This window comes from Astatotilapia calliptera, chromosome 22 (assembly GCF_900246225.1).
Source record: "Astatotilapia calliptera chromosome 22, fAstCal1.2, whole genome shotgun sequence".
Taxonomy (NCBI): Eukaryota; Metazoa; Chordata; class Actinopteri; order Cichliformes; family Cichlidae; genus Astatotilapia; species Astatotilapia calliptera.
This window is the reverse complement of record NC_039322.1, coordinates 5,799,820-5,820,498: the sequence shown is the minus strand read 5'-3', so window position 1 is coordinate 5,820,498 and position 20,679 is coordinate 5,799,820. Positions and strand designations below refer to the sequence as shown.

At 40.8% G+C, this 20,679-nt stretch overlaps 1 protein-coding gene across 1 annotated transcript in view; it reads right to left on the bottom strand.

The window, feature by feature from the left end:
- Positions 1-2,988: 2,988 nt before the first annotated feature.
- The window catches only part of LOC113014137 (nectin-2-like), a 321,873-nt gene continuing 304,182 nt past the window's right edge, over positions 2,989-20,679 (bottom strand). Inside the window, exons 7-10 of the mRNA XM_026155452.1 lie at positions 20,272-20,404; positions 15,963-16,020; positions 9,546-9,641; positions 2,989-7,178 (exon numbers count right to left, since the gene is read on the bottom strand). Coding sequence (XP_026011237.1) covers positions 6,993-7,178; positions 9,546-9,641; positions 15,963-16,020; positions 20,272-20,404 — 473 coding nt within the window. The 3' untranslated portion in view covers positions 2,989-6,992. The remainder of the gene's footprint in view (positions 7,179-9,545; positions 9,642-15,962; positions 16,021-20,271; positions 20,405-20,679) is intronic.

Sequence of the window (20,679 nt, the reverse complement as noted above, 5' to 3'; positions counted from 1 at the left end):
CTGGAAGAAATTAGTTTAACATTTAAACTTATTTTCTACACATTCCAGCACATAAAATATGTATATATATATTTTGTGTTTACACTCACTCTTTCAAATAGATGCAAGTAAAACACAGCAGAAAATAAATAACATCAAAGACTAGCGGTCCTTTTACTCTATTTTCACCTGTAAAGCAGGAGTGGGGTAGGCGGAGGTTTGCCCTGGTGCAGGTGTGCCGAAGCGGTCAGTTGAAGAATCCGCGAGTTTCTCTGTGAGTTTCCCATTACGTCGTAGCTACTCGGTGCTTGCTCGGAAGTTTAGGGGTTTTTTTCGCTGTAAAAATAAGTTTTCTTCCCACGCACGATGGACGCTAATGTTTTTGTCACTTTTTATGGAATCAAACTCAAAGTAAGGTCAGTACTTCCACGCTTTAAACGCTGCATGCTCATACTCTCTCCCGCACTCATATATGATCCATTGTTGATCTGCACACAGCTGTTGTCACAAACGTCGCACTCGCTTACGTCACTGTCATGAGACATTCTTGCAAAAAAATCACGGTTTTAGTAACGCAGTAACGCAGCGTTCCTACGGGAAAGTAACGGTAATCTAATTACCGTTTTTGCAATAGTAATCACTTACTTTACTCGTTACCTGAAAAAAGTAATCAGTTTACAGTACTGTTTACTGCCCATCTCTGTCAGTGAGATGGGATATCATCTTCCATATGGTCAATTCAGATGCACAGTTGTCCCATGAGCACAGAAATCCACTTTCAGTCTAAAATTACTCTTTATGATTGACACTTAATCAGAAGAACATTTGCTTCAAGTGAGAATTAAAACAGGAGAAGCTACAACTTCCTGTTTAGCTTCTCCAAACAGAAGATGAACTGAGGTGTGCTTTAAGGTGCAGCATGAGACACCTAAGGATTATTTGTGATTATTGTTCTACGCTTCTGCAAGAACAGAAATAATACAAATATGGAGCTGGAAATAAACAAGTGTAATAAGTGTTCTTTTGGAGTGCCAATACTTTTATAAGGAAAGGTTGCAGAAGAGAGTTTACCCAGATATAACTACAAAAATCATTTAAAAGTCGATGTTTTCTTTCCAAAATAGATCGCTTTTTATTTGAACCTAATCTTCCACATCTTCTTTTAAACAAGGTGGTTTCAAACTAGTTTTCAAGGCAAACAGAACAACACAGTGAACAAGGAATCAATAAAAACATTTCAAGAAGGATAATAAAAAAAGAGATGCCAAAAATCTGTGAACTCCAACTGGAATGCACGTTTCTATTTTGAGAGGAGTTTGCTGTTAATTCCATTTGAAAGGTTGCAAGGCTTCAAACCGGATAGTATGATATGTTGTATGAAATATGTTGTTATAAAGGTGTTATCTCTTTTGCGACAAACAAGATGTTATTGTTCACCTTGTACAGGGTCCTGGTTGGTTTCCTAGCAACACCAATTTGACGTGTAAAGAGGAAAGACCTTGCCGGATTTTTGTTGACTGAAGCTTCATCGCTCGTCACCTGTAACAACTGGTTGCTGGTTTATCCTCCTGAGACCCAGGGAAAAAAAGTATTTTGATGTAGCCACTAACTACAAGTAAGGCTTGTAGTTAGTGGCTACTTTGAGTTTTTGTTTCCCAGCAAAGGCGTCTGTAACCAGTTATGGGTGGCTAGGCTACACCAACTAATTGGAGGCACTGAAGTAAACGTCTCCACTGCCCTTTTTTTTAAGAGAGACTAGTTTGTGCTTCAGGTTTGGGCAGAGAAATTCTAATATATTTTATTTTGTTACTTAGGGTTGGGTAGCTTTTTAGACACCACACCAGCTACCAGGGTCATATCATACCATTTGCATTATACAATATTAAATAGTAATCTTTCACTACCATTGGTAATGGCTACATACAAAGGTTTCAGATGTACGATTGCTGTGTTCCACTGCGTCCTGCGTTTTTAGTGGGTCACAAGGATACAACACTACAGATTAAATGCTTTACAGTTTTTGTACCATTTACGTTCACAGCCGCCATTTTTCCAGTTGGAAATCCAACTTGAAGTATTCCAGTCTGGGAAATTCTGACTTCCCTTCAGCTGGACTGCAGCTAGTGTAAAAGGAAGTGCTAAATTAAAACATCAAACAAAACAGTGAAAAGAGCCCCATTTCTCTGCCAACTTATCTAACTACCTAATTAATTACCTGAAGAAGATGTCAATGAAGCTGTTGATGCCTCATTAAAAGTTTTATCATCATGGGTTCAACTTCTTGTACACTGACAACAGGCGTGCTAACGTTAATTGCTCGTCCTTTGTTGAGGTTGGCTTTCAGGCTTTCAAGTAGGTACACTCTTCAGCTTTTAGACATATTTTGCATTTGACCAGTCGCTTCCTCAGATTAGATGTGTTATCATGGCTACCACAAATGTTGCAGAGAGAATTACATCACATTTTGAAAAGTAAAGCCACACATGATACTGCTTGCTGCCTGCCACAACCAATACAGCCACGTGCATTTGTTTTTTAGCGTGTTGCAGGAGTGACGTCACACATTCAGGGTCTCTTTCTTCCTCTAAATTTGAAAACAAGCCTAGATGTTATAAGTCAGTATGCTAAAAGTTTACATTAGTACAGTAATTAGCAGATGTGTATCTCAAGTTGCAACTTTAGCATTTGTTAGCCAAACTTGCTAGTAATAGCTGGTAACTTTAACCTGTCATCCACATATGATCCCCTTTGACTTAGCCAAAATGCTAACATTTGTGAGGTTTCAAAACTCCTGGTGATGTCATGATGATTGTCACTGCCACCTTTTAATAAACTGAATACAAGAATATAAAATAATTGCTAACAATCATTAGCAAAAGTTGTCTTTTCACAAGTAAATTTTGCAAAATGACAAATTCGAAGCTCAAACATTGCCAGATGTTCGACAAACATTACCTGAAGATATTAATCACAATCTTTGGGCTCGCCACATCTTTAACCGTTCAGATTAATTCTGGCTCCTGGGAAGATGTTAGAGGTAATAATGACACAGGCTTCTTGTCTTTTGGGTTTACATTTTATTTGACAAGACAATGAGTTGTAAAACATGTACAATAGGATTCCCAAAAAGCATACAAAATGATAATTGATCTGTGATACACAAAATAAAAGAAAGAAAACCCAATAAACACTCACATAAGATGATTTGATCTCCAGTGTTTTTGTTGTTTTTTCTGTTTTAGCACTGTCACTATCAATGTCAAACACATCCCGTGTTTGTGTATTTCCCAGTTTCGTCATCTGTTCTACTGTCAGAGAAGAAATGTGAGAATTGAAAAGCTAAAAATAACATAAAGAAGGCACGTCTGGCTCCGTGATAAAAAGCTGTGATGACAATGAATGAACGAGAGATCGGAGAAGAAAAACAAAACAAAGAGGGTGGATGAGAGACTGAATACAGACTGAACAATATTACCACTGGCATTCACAGCTTGTGTTTCTGGAGCTGAACTAATAACAGAGGAAGTGGGGAGACTGAGCAAAGCACCTGGGCCAAAAGGCAACACTGCACCTCTCACAGAGGGAGGAAGCCGGAGCCTTTATCTGACAGATAATCCATGTAAAATCACTGCACTTACCTCCGATAACCATCTTGTAACTGTGGACCCATGCTGTTTGGCAGCCTGTAGTGTAAACCGAATTATGTTTTTGCAGTTTGCATTTTATGAGTCAGCTTCATATCTATTCCTGGAAATGGCAACAATCTAATTCCAGATACCTCACAATGAAGCAACTCTATTAAACGCAAGGCTCTGGGAAAAACCGAATGATCCTTAAATGAGACGGCAGAGTCGAAACTCAGAACTGAATGGTTTGCTGAGTCATTGGTCTCTGATATAATGGGTCCCAATGATTGTCTTTTCCCTCTTGCTCAATCTCTCAAGAACAGCCTCCTGGCTAACGCATTAAACACAATAAATCCACAGGAAACTAAATATTCATTCATTTTGTGAAAATAATTTAGCAACAAAAAAGCAAAACCATTACACTGACTTCCCTTTATGACAGTTTTGTTCTGTGTCGGGGCTATAAAATACATCATATACGATTGTCTGACACTGCACCATATAAGCGAGTCAAAAGGCCGTATACTTGTTAATGTGGGGCGACTCTTCTTATAAAATATGGAAATAGGCCCATGCAGCATGCAGACATTTCCTCTAATGAGAATAAACATCTTAGTGGGACAAAGTAGGTATGCAACAAAAACTTTTAACACTATTTGCTGCTTTAGAAGTCCTCTTTTATCCTCCATCTGGCCGGATTTAGCTATACATTAGCTAGCAAATCAGCTAATTTCAGCTAATTGTCGCATTATGAAAACTGTAAACATAATTTGGAAAACACGCATGCCTCTTTTGGGGACAAATGATAATGTAGCAGCATAAAGTGGGACTATTATAATGACTAAGCATAGTGCATATGAAGAAAACAAATGATTGTCATACTGTATGTCGGCAAAACAAATATCATCTGGCGTCTACTGTGCAGAGTGAAAGCTGTGATCAGAATTTTTCTACTTTGTTGTTTTAATTTCCCATAAGTCTTCCAGTTTTTCCTTAATCTTATGTTATTATTCTATCAATCTACGTTCACCATGCACCACTGTATCCCTGTCTCTCTCTTTTGTTTCCATCTATGTCTACGTGACACCTCCATTAACTTTTATACCTGCTGACAAATCTGCAGTTTATCAGCTGCCCGCCTTTCTCTGCCCTCTGACAGTAAACACGATGGCTCTGAAAGATTTGTGCGGCTCAAAGTCTGAAGCAAGAACCCAAGATTAAGAAAAAAAAGTTGGCGTATTTTTGTGTGAGCTGGGCTCAGTGGCCGTAAGAGACGACGATTCCATGCTGACTGCATTTTAAGATTAGTGCTCGAGACTAAAACAGGCAGCTCGCGGAGCCGTCGTGAGACGGAAAAAAAAAGGAAAAAATAAAAACAAAAAAATATCCCGCTCTCTCAACTTAAATTGGACTCGTGGTGTGCATGAGTATGACAGATGCATTGAGACAGAAATGAAAAACAGCTTTCTTTTCTGACATTCAGAAATGTTTTTACAAATGAAGATTATTCCGCAAACAGCCTTGGGAAAATGTTTCAACAAGCCACCGATCATGCCATGCAGAGTAATATGAACACGGAGTAAAATCCACATCATTTTTTTATATACTCAAAAACATTTTAGTATTAAGTGACAACCTTGATGCACCCGTGAAAAGCAAAATAGTAATATACACTTTGTTTTGTCTTTTTTTAGTCGCTCGTTTGACATTTAACAAACTTCCATCCCCTGTACAGAGGCACTGATGACACTTACACTTGTTTATTTTTTTATGTGTACACATTTCACCAACAATATATTATTCATCAATATTATCAATACTATTTACACTGTCCATGATTTGGTACCATCATCTGACATCTGTAAAGACCAATTCTTGATTCAGCCTGAAGGCAAAGTTGTCGCTCGCCTTCTTTTTCGCGTTTTTTTTCCCTTTCAAGTCGACTCTTGGATAAAATGCAGACTGCATATTTTTGACATGTGCGAAATGATCTGCATATATCGGATTTTGTGACCATTCTAATCTGTTAAAATGGCTGTAATGGCAGTATCCTTCTAATATATGCCGAGCATTTACACATTTTGTAATACATTCCTTATGATGTTTTCCTCAACTCTAACTGTGTGATTTGTTAGAGGACTGAAAGCAAAAATTGGTGGAGGCTTTTTGTTTGTGTGTGTGCACTCCTGCGTGTGTGCTTTTCTTTAGTCTCCTTCACTCCCCAGCCCACACTCTTACCGACTCTTGCAATTAACAAGAACAAATATGAATCGTGGACTTTAAATGATGTGATGTTGCCAGGTTACAGAGCTTGAAAACGATGTCACTTCCCCTTCGTTAGCGCTAACGAGCAGCCCCGTCGCTCTGACAGTTGCAGGGACAGATGAGGCTCTTTGACAACATAATAAAGTGGAATGTTTCTCTATTGGACCGTAATCTGGGCAAGGATGAGTTGGGGGGTTTTTTACAGTTATTTTGGGACTTGACAAATAACTGAAATGTGTTTTCAAATGTCTTGAGCGATTAATGAAGCTGCCTGGAGAGCCAGATGATCAGGCTTTGGACTTCCTGGGGTTGAATTCAGCCTCGTCTAAACTCAAGCAGCGGCAAAAGAGGAGTGCTTTGAAAGGACTTCAGATGTGGTTGTTTTACTTCCCCTGTAGTACTCGGCTCCCTGGTGTTTCATCTTGACTTAGAGGGGAACTTACTTTCCACAGATGTGAACTGAAGAGCTCAGGACTGGCAGCCTCACATACAACAAGAATTTTTTGACCGTGTGGTCATCGCACGAGATGTTGCATATTGCGTCTGATAGCAAATCAAACAATTTGCTAACACTACACAGAAGTAGGGCACTGTGTAGTCCAGTTCACGTGCATTACACAAGCTCTTGACCATCTAATTAACTTTTTTAATTATTGTAAATTGTGATTTCACTGGCTCTCTGGTTTTCTAATATCATGGATTACTATGTGCGTGTGTCTGTCACGATGTTTTGTGTTGTAGCTCTAGGTTGTCTGAAAGCTAATGGCAAGATGTTCCAGTTGGCTCCAGTTGGCAGAGGTTAAAAAATAAAATTAATTTAAAAAAAAGCTGTTTTTACTTTAACTGACCGAATTCTTTGTCTCAAGTACCATTACGACAGATTAAAAAAAAACTATTTATATTAAGTGAGAAAATATTTAAACCCATAACACCCACTAAATAAGAAAGGTAAATAAAAATAAATTGAAAACATTCATCATGTGTGGACTAAAACTTTTTAAACATTTGTAAATGTTTACAAGAAAAATGGCGGAAACGTGTGCTTGCCTTTACTTTTCATGCTAAATAACGTGACCTGGAATTTGCCCATATGCCTGTGACGTGGTGTTCCGGTTGCCAAAACTAGACGTACATGGCAGGAGAAACAAAGCTTTCGCCACGAGAAATGTTGGCAGCCGGCACCTCGTGATTAGAAGAATCCAAATCATTGCTATGGTGACCGTCTGCTGCATGATCTTTGCGCTCTTTTTCGTATTTGACTGGAGGGGCTCTGCCGTTCAGGGCTCCGGTGGTCTCATCGTCCAGGTTCTGCAAAGTGGACACATAAACAGGCTTACTATCCCATACTTTATCAGTTACTATTATAATTGTTATAAGGTGATATTATGTAAAGAGTGGATTCAGAAAAGCATTCAGCTTTTGCACACTTTACTGTATTGTTAATTTTGTTTTTTTACCACAGCTTGCTCTGGGCAGTACTGTACCTACTTTTAAAACATAATTTAAGTCTATAGTGCAGTAAAAATCAATTATAAGGTTTTTTGTCAACTTTAATCCAATAAGCCACATTTTCTTGTTAACATCACCCCAATCTGAAATCCTACAAAGCTTTATCAGAATTCATTCAAAATTTTTGAGCTATCGAGTTTGCAGACAGAAAAGAAAGCAGCCTCCTTAGTGGAGGTAATAATCTGTGACATCAAAGAATTCAGACCCTCGCTGTCGTCTAATGCAAACTGCGCTCAGGTGAAATGATGTTTGTTTAAGAGTGTTGCTACATAGCTAAACAACAACTGTTAAAATGGTAAAAGATGAAAAGCTGTCCTGTCAGGTTTTGTCTATGAAGGTTCTCAATCATCCAGGTCATCGAAGTCTAAGGAGCTTGGAAAGAAAAGTGTCTGGACTTCTTTGAGTTGCTTGAAGACGTTTCACCTCTCATCCGAGAAGCTTCTTCAGTTCTAAGGTCAAATGGTGAAGAGTCCCAGATTTAAACCCTGTGGGAGTGTCCCCCCAAGAGGGACAAAGGACCCCCTAATGATCCTCTACCAAAGTCCTTTCAGATTGTTAGCAGGACATCAAGAAAACCTTTTAGAATTATTTCTAATGTGCAATAAAGACAACTTTTTACGTGCAACTTTGCAATCAAACTCAGCATAAAGTGACATCTATTTAAAGGTTGAACTGACCAGATTTACCCCCCAAAACACCATCGTGGACGTCCGGCACTTGGTGGGATCCTGAAGGCTGTAATTAGTGTTTGTTGTAATTAATTTTTGCTGTAATTAATCCTTAAAAACCTGATTGGATTCCACATGCGGTAAATAGAATTGAATGGATATAGTTTAGGTACAATTCTAGAATGTGAAATCGCACAAGTAAAGTTGCAAAAACCAACATGTGAGGAAGTATTCACAGACGAACGTGTTGGTGTAGAGCTGTTACTGTGCTATCAGTGATCCCAAAGTTGCATCCACTGATGTCATTGGCTGTGGCCATGCTAAAAAAATGTACAACGTTTCCCTGCCTCCCATAAAGATGTTAATGGAACTGGCCCCGTCTTTTAAAATAGAAAACACTATGTAACCTTTGGCTCCGCAATTGCTCTGCAGATGCAGGAGAACATGCTGGAAAGCAGTTCATTAATTAGGCCTTAGAGGTGGAACAGCTAGACAGAAGCCACTCTGGACTAAAAGGCACATGGCGGCCTCCTCAGAGTTTGCCAAATGGCATTTAATGCACTCTGAAAGCATCTGATGAGGCAAATATTGAACTTTTTGGGCAGAAATAGAGGGTTGAAGAGAGAAGGATGAATGGAGCCAAACACAGAAAAGTCCTTGAAGAAAACATTTTAAAGCGTGCGCTTGTCCTGAGACTGGGGTGATTTTTCACCCCAACAATCACGCCAGTACCTTGTAAGTTTTGCTACACATGTGAATCTCTAACTTTCATTAACTGGCCCAAATTTAACCCCTCCTGCCCCCAAACTGTGGAAGGACTGAAGATGTTTAACATCTGCTTTCATTCAGTCTGGAAATGGATCCGCCACGATGAACCGCCTAAATCCATGTGTGCAAGCATCTACAGTTACAGGAAAACTCAAAGCTTCTGCCAAAGGGGCTTCTACACTGAATTAAAAGTATGAGTACTTTACATAAATGCATGTTTTTACTTGATTATTATTATATTAAGCGTAGACTAAAGGGTAAAAGCACAATTTTTATCCATTTAAAATTAAACCTACAGTCCAGTAAAGTGCGCAGAAAGCAAAGAGGTCTCAATACTTTTGGAATTAACTGTATGTGATTGTCAATAATATATGTAAATCAGTTGACCTGAAGACTACAGAATGTCTCTTAAGTAATTATCACAACTCATTTACATACCAGAGGGATTATGGAATAACACAGGAAGTTGTGAAGACTTTCATTTTTACATTTAATTAGAATACCATTTTATGAAGTTCAAGTAATTATTCACAGCTTAATATTAATAACAGTTGATTGATTGGTACAAAGTGAAAACACCATGAGGTCCCCACAACAGTGTGTAGCTGTCCAAACAGATATGGAGCCCCTGTGGCTGAAGTGTGGCTCATGTGTCAGTGAGCAAAACATGCTTTTGTATCTGCGAGCGTGTTTGTGTGCGTGTGTGCATATTTATGTGTGTTATAGTTACAGTGACAGGCTCTCTCCCTGTGGGCTCGTAGTAAACCTCTCCTGGGCTGAGAGGCGCCGTCTCTGTGGCTGTGGGAGGCTCTGATGGCTTGTTGAGCTGCATGTACAGAAACCACATCAACACACAGGGAAGAGAGCAAAGTGGAAACAGTGCAATAAAATAGGATCTTAGAGTGAGAATATGTAACCTGTGAGAGAATAACACACTCTTACACGTGTGTGTATTTGATGTACACACACGCACAATGATTCATAGTGGTTTCATTTACAAGCATGAAAAGATGTTTTCAGCACACGACCTTTGCCGTTTTGTTACTACGGCCAATAATCAGAATTTTCACAGAAATAAGTTAAAATTGAAAAAAATAATTGGGTTCCACATGTCAGTAATTCAATTGTCGAGAGAGCTTTCGCTTGATTTTAACATAACATTATTTTAAATAATGAAAGGGGCAGGGAAGGAAAATTCAGGAGGCTTAGCCTAATATTTTGGAGCTTACCTTTTTTAAAGGCAATCACTGCAATCAAGCCTTTCTTGTATTTTTTTCTCTCGGTAACTTGTAATGGGGTTACACTTTGAAGTCCAGTTTAACTTTGCTTGACCAAACTTCACGTCTTCCAGTTTTCATGCATGCTTTGTTCTTTGTGCTTTGCCAGTTTCACCGCTTTCCATACATGCTAAATCAACCTAGTGCATCGAAATACTGCTGTTGTCTCAGAAACGGCTGGCTTCAGAGAAACATGCACAATATATCCTTTGATGTTGATTCTTGAGTGACACATACGTCCACATAAGAAGAAAGCATGACTGGTTCAGTTGGTTTTAGCTCACTGTTTGGTTACATTTAGTCACCAAAACTCCTCGTTTTGTTTAGGAAACTATCATAGATTGAGGTTAAAATGTACTAACTGTCCGTAAATAATAGTGTTTTAAGGCACTGTAAACAAGCGTTCACATGTGATGAATTTGAAGTGAGATCGGCTTCAGTTTTGCCACGACTAGTGTATTGTCGTGCATTAACGCCAAAGAACAACTTGCGTACATCTTCAAGACATCAGCAACTTTCAAGCAAGAGCAGTTACACTGCTTTAAAATAGGGACTCATAAAACTTCAGAAAGATTCAGGGTTTCCTTCATGTCCATCCTTTGGTGCTTTAAGAAGTACATTTTGGGACATTAGCTTGTTGGACAATCAATGAACTGTGATTTAGGCAGCCTCAGATGCTTTTTCAACAAATACTCGTCTTTTTTATGATTTCTCTCTGCCTTGCACAGACTGAAGCACCCCTGCGACCGGCACAGCAAAGCAACCTTCTAACATGAGTAAGCCTCTTCCATATTTCATAGGGAGGATTTCCTTTGATCTTTCTTTGAAAATTTTCTTTTGTGGACATGAAGCTGATGCGACTTACCAAAAAGCTCTAATTTTGTTTTTTTTTCTGTCCAAAGAATATTCTCCCAGAAGCAATGTGGCCTGTCAGCATGCATTTGAACAAACAGCTGAGCTTTTTTTATGTTTCTCTTTCAAAAGTGGGGTCTTGTTCCATGGAGCCCATTTTCATTCAGAAAGCCATGGGAGGTGTGTCTGCACTGTTGTACCTTTATCCTGGAGGTTATCGTGTATCTGTTTTGAAGTCTCCCTTGGTTCTTTTTACACCAGCTGAACAGTACTTGTAGTCAAGCTGTGGTAGGTTAGGGAGGGTTACCATGATATCATGAACCCGAAACTCAGAGAAGATTATTTGGCTACTACGTCATGGTGTCTTTACCTTACTTTTGTCTTTATTTTTTCATTCTGTTGTTATCTCCTCAGAAACCTCAGCTGACTACTTTATGTTTCATTTGAAAAACTTAGTGACGGATTGTAAAAACATCTGTAATATTAATGTAGGACGAAAGTCTGCCTGAATTATCACCGCAGTCTACTTAGTTATCTCCATGGCTGAGCCATTTCAGATGATTTTTATAGAAAATGCATGCTGCTCTTTTCAGTCGGCTGCATTGTTCTATAACAAACCAAATGCATGTGAATGGAACAAAAGGGCTATTGACTGAAAAACTGAACATCGTCTGAGGTGTAAATGTGTCGGCACGTTGACCGTACTGGGCTTATCCTACTGACTGCTGGCGACCATAACCCTACAGTCATGTGAAAAAGAATTTTCACAGGACTTTGTGCGGCCCTGTGAACAACACCCACATGTTTCTATAGCAATTAAGAGGGTAAATAACAGCTAAGTGAGGTTTTGGCAGCTTGCTGGTCTGGACCATTCAGGTGTGTGTTAACAAAATGCCACAATATTCTCGGGATTGGATGGCCCAGCAGGTAAAAATCTGAATGTTAGACGATGCAGTGCTCAAAGTAATTGCAAAACATCTCAGAGCTACATCTTAATCTATTTGATTTTTGACTTTATGTCAGTACAATTAAAAAAGACTGAACAAGTATGGCTTTTTTTCAAAGGGTTGCTAGGAGAAAGCCTCTTCTCTCTATATAGAACACGACAGGACAGCTTAGGTTTGCAAAGTTTATCTAAACAAACCACAAGATTTTTTGAGCAATGTTGTTTGGACAGAAGAGGCTAAGTAGAGATGTTTAGGCATAATGGGTAGTGCCACACAGCGTTTAAGCTCATGCACCTTTTACCAGCTATACCAAGTGTGAAGCACGATGATGAAGGGGTGATGATTTGGGATTGTTTTGCAGCCAGATGAACGTGCAGTGTTTGAATTGACCATGAACTGCTCTGTATGTAAGTATACACAGTATACAGAGTCAAATGTGAGGCCACCTGTCCTATTGCTAATTGCAACCCTACGCAACATGCATTTTTAGTTTCTATTAGATTGTTCTCAGATGTCTTAGCAATCAGGGAACAAATAAAAAACAATCTTTAAAACCAACTCATATCAAAAACTGGATGACTTAGAGGGTTAACAGGCAAGTGTCCTCACCTAATGGCTCAAGTCTACTTGTGTTTCTGCACAACTTAATTTGATGTTTGGAAAGTGATGAAACTTGAGCTGATGAAGGCCAGTTTTTAGGTGCAGCCATGATATCCAGATTATGATTGAAAGACATCCAGTTCAAGACCTCAATAATTTCATTTGCTGGTAATTTGTTATGAATCTAAATGAATGAAAAGGCCAATAAAATTCAATTTCTATTCCTTTCTTTGCTTTTCACGTGGGAAGTTTAGCTCTCTGCTGCCCATGCTAGCTCACATATGATCCTAGCACTATGAAACTTGCTTACAGTTTTTGCATTCAGATGCTTAAAGAGCACTCCACTTTTAAAAGAGATCTAAGATTATTACAGCGATTCAGCTGTTGTTTTAAAGCCTTATCAGTTGTTTTTATTGATTATAATAACGTCAAAGTAACTGCTGTAATCTAGATTGTGATTAGACTGTGGAGAAGGCAAACGAACTTAACAACTTCTTCAACAGGTTTGACCAGCCCACAACCCCCCCACCCTCACCTTCACTACAGAGTCCAATCCCCACTCTCCTACCTCCCTCGCTTCCCCCCCTTCCTGACACCATGACACCCCCCTCCTCCAATCCCTCTCTCAGCAGCAAGACATCTCCCCCCCTCCCCTCCTCCCAAACATCTCCCAGTGTCACAGTGGATCAGGTCAGGAGACAACTGAGGAAGCTTCGCCCCAGAAAGGCAGCAGGCCCAGACAAGGTGTGTCCTAGGATGCTAAAGGCGTGTGCTGCTGAACTTGGGGAGCCGCTACAACGAGTCTTCAACCTCAGTCTGCGACTGGGGAGAGTGCCCGCCCTATGGAAGACATCCTGCATCGTCCCGGTCCCCAAAAAGAACCGGCCCAATGAGCTGAATGACTTCCGACCGGTGGCACTGACGTCACATCTTATGAAGACTCTAGAGCGGCTCTTCCTCAACCTCCTCCGACCACAGGTACAACATGCCCAGGACCCACTACAGTTTGCATACAAGGCGGGTGTCGGAGTGGAGGATGCCATCCTGTACCTCCTACACAGAGCCCACTCACACCTGGATGGGGGAAAAGGCACGGTCAGGATCCTGTTTCTTGACTTTTCCAGTGCCTTTAATACCATCCGGCCCTGTATGCTTCAAGAAAAACTGAACAGGATGGAGGTGGACCCCTGCCTGGTGGCTTGGATCTCCGACTACCACAGTACGTCAGGCTGAAGGACATCACGTCTGACACAGTGGTCAGCAGCACAGGAGCACCACAGGGAACTGTGCTGTCCCCTCTTCTCTTCACCCTGTACACCTCTGACTTCTGCTACAACTCTGAATTATGCCATATTCAGAAGTTTGCAGACGACACAGCCATCATGGGGTGTATCTGGGATGATCAGGAAGAGGAGTACAGAAGTCTGGTGAGGAACTTTGTCGCATGGAGTCACACAAACCACCTGCAACTCAACACCTCAAAGACTAAGGAACTGGTTGTGGGCTTCGGGAGGTCTAGAGCAGGTCCACTGCCGGTTCAGATAGAGGGGGAGGGGGAGGAGGTGGAGGTGGTCAACAAGTACAAGTACCTCGGGCTGTGGGTGGACAATAAACTGGACTGGTCATGCAACACAGAGCACCTGTATAAAAAAGCCCAAAGCCGACTGTACTTCCTCAGGAGGCTGAGGTCTTTTAACATCTGCAGGAAGCTCCTGAGGATGTTTTACCAGTCGGTGGTTGCTGGAGTACTTTTCTATGCTGTGGTGTGCTGGGGGAGCAGCACAGCAAAGAAGGACTCATCCAGGCTGGAGAAACTGATCAGGAGGGCTAGCTCTGTGGTCGGCATGAAGCTGGACACTCTGGTGACAGTGGCAGAGAAAAGGACACTAAAGAAACTGCTGGACATTATGGACAATGCTGGGCATCCTCTGCACACGGCCATTAACAACCAGAAGAGTCTGTTCAGTGACAGGTTGCTTCTCCCAAAGACAAGAACTAACAGACTTAAAAACTCCTTTGTCCCACACGCCATCAGACTGTTTAACTCCTCCCTGGAGGGGAGAGGGAGGGGAAACAGGAGGACAAAGGAGGGGGGAACAACTAAGCTGTAGTGCCTCTTCACCTCACTGTGCAATACCTTTTGTGCAATACTTTTGTAAATAGTCAACGGTGCAATAGACTCAATACTTGAAATGTGCAATTCACTTGTATTTTTATTTTTATTCCTATTTATTCTATTTATCCCCTTCGTATATTTTATTTATATTGTCTCTGTATTTATATATATATATGTGTGTGTGTGTGTGTGTATTATATATATATATATATATATATATATATATATATATAATATTATGTAACTCTGTAACTTCTGTCGGTGCTGTGCTTTTTTGGAAATCGAATTTCCCAGAGGAACCCACCCGAGGGATTAATAAAGTTCTATCTAATCTAATCTAATCTAATCTAGACCACTAAATATTGCACTGACAAGTTTGGCGTATTTTATTTGCAAAAGGAAATGAAGGTCTGTTCAAAAAATGACTGATGCTGTTGAGAACATTTATCACATTTTATAGCAAAATTCTACTAAAATGGAGCTTTCACCACTTTCCTGTTTAATTAGGCATTACAAAACTCCCTGAAGTTTTTTCTTCCAAAGGAAGCTGACTTCTTACGTTCTCTATAAACACCCAGCGGTAGCAGTCTTGTCCCAAGATTTCAATTACAGGACACTGGCGAGCACAGGGTTATCATAATTGATAGGAATGCTGGTTCTAACTATAAAAAGTTAAAAGTTTGAATACATTTATCTTTATTTAACAAGATAACAGATGTGGCTCCCTCAAAATTTGCATTTGCACGATCATACGGCTGGAATATTCAATCATTAGGCATCAAAAGAACACCATCTAAGATATGTAAAAAAAACTCCCACTGATATCAACTTTGAAAGAAAAATGTTAAAAGAAAAGCCTTGCGACTTGGCCGAGACTTGCCCTCAAAGAGTTATGCATAAATATAGAGCTACAGAGATAATGCTGTCATTTGGTCATGTTCTACAGTCGGCGCTTTGTAGAAAATCCTGTAAATGCCTGATAAACCTCCACTGTTGAACCCTGTGAACCTTCCTTTCAGCCAAGGCATTTATAGCCTTTTAGACATCTTTTATACAATCTAATCAACATAAAATTATAGAGTTTTAGTCACATTACATAACGTGGCTCAAGCGTATCAAAATGTGAGTGATGGAGTAAAGTAACAGACATGGCGAGGAGAGGAGTGCTCTAATGGACCTCTTTACGAAAATCCAAGCTAATTATTTCGGCACACGTAAGCCAACTCGGATCTCCGATCAATAGCCATTAGCCCCATCATGAGTGTCCAAATGGACTGTGTGTGTATTTGTGTGTGTGAGTGGAATATAATTGTGGTGACAATAAGGATTGATCTGAAACCGCGCCGACCACTCACCATTTCTGTTGAGCTGCCTGCCTTCACTGGGGGAGGGGGCTTGTGCTTGGGTGGGCCCCTGATTGGACAAAAGACAAAGTGGTAATGTGGTATTGATCTCTGTTTCGTTAAGACAGATTTCTTTGTATTCAACGGAGAAACAACTTGGGCCACAGAAATATAAAGTCTTGAAATGTCAAACTGCAAAGATGTCACATGCTGTTATCATTTAATCTAGATTCCTTTCTTACAAAATTCAGCACTATGAGGGAAAAAAAAACCCAAACATTTTGAGTTAAAGAAAAACAAGCACTGATGGTTAAGAAATCAACTTTAGAAAGCGTTTTTAAAAATGCGTGCTACCGTAGATGGACTTGGAGAACCCGTCAACACGTAGGATTTGAAAATAAGATCCACAGCTTCATTTAAGAAACCTTTAAAAGCCTCTACGAAACCACAGACACAGTAAAGCCTCTCCTAACAAGTCAAAAATAACAACAATAACCTTATCACCCAGCAGAAATAATGCAGTACCAGCATTCATTCACGTGGAGTTGTGTTTCTGGGCTCCAATATTCACCCTAGTTTCATCCAAGCATCATGCTTAGAGCTGAAAAATGAAGCCAATGCTAAACTGCCAAAAACTGAAGTTTTTGGAGTGGCCACTTGAAGCTGGTTACAAAAGAGCATCTACCACCATAGCCTGTGATGTTAAAATGTCTAATTTTACTACAGAAATAAACATGTGGACCTGTGTGGCTAACAAACAAAAAAAGGTTTTGGTCTCTTTACCTAATTTCCTTTTATAACTTATCTTTTCTTTCTGGCTGTGGCTGCTTTGACTGACAAATGCCAGCAGCTCTCGGGCTTGGGTAATAACATGAGTCATAGTACTCAACCTCTTGACCATGTTTTTGGTGCTTTTTGAGCCTTTTTAATAGCAAATTATGCTATTTGATATGCAGTCCAAAACATTTGTTCTTCAGGTTTGAAGAGTGAAATTATAGCATTACTAAGTAATAACTACAGGTACCCGTGTCTGTACATAGCAACCATAGTACAATCAACCAATATAGATGCTAATCACAGATGGTAGCCTTAGGCCTCCATCACACCAGCCTAGAGGCCAGTTTGTTGGTCACAATAGAAAAACATGTTCCCCAACTGGTTGCAGAGACCTCTGGCTGCTTGGGAAAATGCTTTCTGTGACCATGTTGGTGAGTAATTGTAGAGAAAGAGGTGTGCAGTACTGGACTGAAAATCTTCGTGTGATCACTTTGGCTGTAAGCCGGTTGCTGTGGTCACCAGAGACAACAATTTGTCTGCAAACAGCCAAACTACTCACCAAGTGTTAGAGAAACTGTGAAAAATGTGATGCAAAGCCAAAATGGAGACTGCTCACCTTGTTGCTCCTTTTGAAAGCTGCTGCTGACACCGGTAAGACACAACTTTTATTTTTATTTTTTAGTAACCCAGTCTGTCCGGCAGCTTTGACAAGCAGAACCATGGTCTGAGTGCATCGTTGTACCAAACACATCTGAGGAGAGGAGATCTATGAACTTTATAGGCTTCTCTTGTTCACCTGTTTTTTATTTATTTTTAATTATTTTATATATGTGGAGTGTAAGAATGCAGAGCTGTCAGGCGTAAGAAAAGAGAAGAGAAAAGAGAAAGAATAAGAAAAAAGAGAAAAATAGGGAATAAACATAACAATAAAGGACCAAGTACAAATAAAACATGACAGGTCATCAGTTGCTGCATTCGTAACAAAACACAATCAAGACAAACCAAATGACAGAGAAATAACAACAAAAACAAACAAAGTGTGTGTGCATTTGTCATGAAAGTACTTGATAAAGAGGATTAGACGCCGCAACACGGCCCCTGGGAGCCAGAACCAGACAGAGGAAGGCCCAGGAGACCCGGGCCGTCCGCAGCCCACCAAGAGCACTGAAGAGGCTGCACGTCACAATAATAACTGCATGCCCAGCGAAGCAGAAGGAAGACAGATCCCCCATGGCCGCAGGGCAAGAGCTCCAAAGGAGCAATGAGCTCCTTGGGAGCAATGGGCAGCTGACCATCCACCAGACACGAGCCAAGGACCGGGCCCAGAGGCCTTGTGCCCCAGGCTCCTGATAACAGCCCAACACCCCCCAGAGACCCCCACCACAACAAGGCCTGAGCCACCCTGAAACACAACCTCCAAGGAAGCAGGTCAGTGAACACGCCAGATCATCTGACCATGTGCACCGAACCACCAACTACTGACATCCACAAAGAGGCAGTAACGATCAAATGGGAGCAGTAAGAGGAGCAACCCTCCGCCATGTCCCACAGGGGTTAAGGCGCAACAAGTCCCAAACTCAGGCCCAGTCATACACACACATACCTCCGCCCCAACAGATGTGTAAGAAGACGCACTAGCTACCCCCAGAGGTGATATGTGTGGTGAATAGAGCGGACAGATGTGACATGAACATCTGACTGCTGGGCAACAGCGCACATCCACACCTCCTCCCCAAAACTCTTGATTTCTGAGGAGCAGATAAAACTAAGGGGCAGTTAGCCGTGAAGAGGTGAGTGGGGCCCTCTACTCCCTTGCGGCACAGGGAGGAGAGGGCGGGGCGGCGGGGGATTCTCTGGCTGGCTGGAGCAGCATCTAATAACCAACTCGCAAAATAAAACAAAATAAAAACAAAACAACAAACACAAAAACACCAGACATTATGATACAGACTTATAATTTGCACCGATGGTTTTTCGAAATTCTATACGTGAAAAGTGAGCGCGAGAGCCCTCGGTGCGCCTGCTCGCTGCTGAAGTCAAAGTAAACTTTATTGTCATCTCCGCTACATACAGTCCAGTTTATAGAGAGACGAAACGATGAGACTCCAGTTACAGCAGTGCAAGTAAACAAACAATAAATATAAGAACAGTAAGAAAATAAATATATGCTTTAGGACTCGGGGTAAAGGGATCAATAACAATTTAAAATTTATAATTTACAGTTTGATGATTTAAAGTCTCACACACAACCCGTCGAAAGGGGAGGAGGGGGCGGCTGCTTCCAAGTAGAGCACATTTCATTCATAATGTTGTAAATTATGTATTCATGATTTGAATCCTGGGTTGTGTGAAATCCCAGAAATACACCCTAGACAAAGTGAATCTGTGAACTAAGGTGTAGGTCTGTTAGGTTATGTTGTGGTGATCCTCGGGTTGGGGAATGGGTGTTCATACTGGAGTGCAAAATTAAAACCAATGGAAGATGGACAAGAAAAGTTCAAAGCCATCAGGTCCTCAGTTTAGAAAAAAGGGAAAAGAAGAGGAGGAGAAACGAGCAAAAGATACAGGAAGGAAATTATGTGCGTTACAGTTGCTCCAAGAAGAAATGGTAAAAATAGTAACAGTAACAGACTAAACTCCAAACAATACATTATGTTACAGATTTTAATATTAATTAGTCATTGTCAGTTGTTGATTTGTCCTGTTCTCATTGTATGACGAATTATGATGGCTGTTTGGTAGCCGTTTGCATACTATGCATACTCTCTCTCTCTTCATATGTGTGTGTGTGTGTTTCTCTGGTGAATTTTGACAACAGTTTTATGTTAATGTACAATCCATAATATGATTTGTGTGTGTGTGTGTGTGTGTGTGTGAGTGTGTGTGTGTGTGTGTGTGGGGGGGGGGGGGGGGGGGGCGCCAGAGGGAGTGTTAGCCCGGAGCGCCAAACAGGCTAGGACCGCCACTGGACAGAGGTTCTTTTCCTATCCTTAATCAGAATTATTAATCACTCAGTAGATGTTTACTCTGGCCCTGACTCTGCAAGCATTATTTATGGTTAATCATTTATGCTTAGTAATCACCATAAATTCCATCTTTTTTGTTGCATCAGTTTACTGGAAGTAGCTGCACGGCATCAGCAAGGCGTCTCCAACGAAATCTAATTAACCCCTGACTCAGCAAACAGGCGGTAAACAATAGCTGCATGTTTGTTAATTTACTGGAGGCCTCTACAAGAAGCCTCAGATTGGAAAACCCCTCCTTCAAACTGGAGTTTAATAAATCTCCATTTACAGCTGAAGCCCAGGAGGGGAACTGCAGGAGCTGAAATGGGAGCTCAGAGCAGAACATTTTGGGAATAAAATCTCCCAGCAGCCTCATGCTATAAACTTCAGGTCAGGATTTATCACAGAGCTTCCTCTGGTGGGTTCCCTCATGACATGTAACAAGTCTTAATGAGCCTTAGTCCTCGAGGGGGGATTAGTTTTGCTCAGGAGGTTAAATAAACGATTAAGTAGATACAGGATTGCTAATGAAGACTTACTCTGCGTCCTCCTGCCGGTTGCGGATGAAGAAGATAGTGCCGATGATGACTATGCAGATGAAGATGAGAGCACCGAGGATCGCTCCTATTACGGCACCTGTTGATGGACCTTGGATGAGTTGCCGTTCCTCTTCTTGCAGGGGACACAGAGAAGAGACGCGAATGAAAAACAGAGAGAAAAGAGGGAGAAGATTATCAGCAGTTCATTTAAATTTCATGGGGCTGCTACTGGCACTTTAATGTTGCTCACTTGCAAAAATTTGTTCTTTTATGTGTTTTTTCCTTTTTTTGCAGAAGCAAGAAGATAGAATGAAAGAAGATAATTTGTAGCTGTGAGAAACATAAAACTGAAACTGAGGAAAACATGTTAAACAAACAGCAAACACGCAGACGCAAAAATGGCACGTG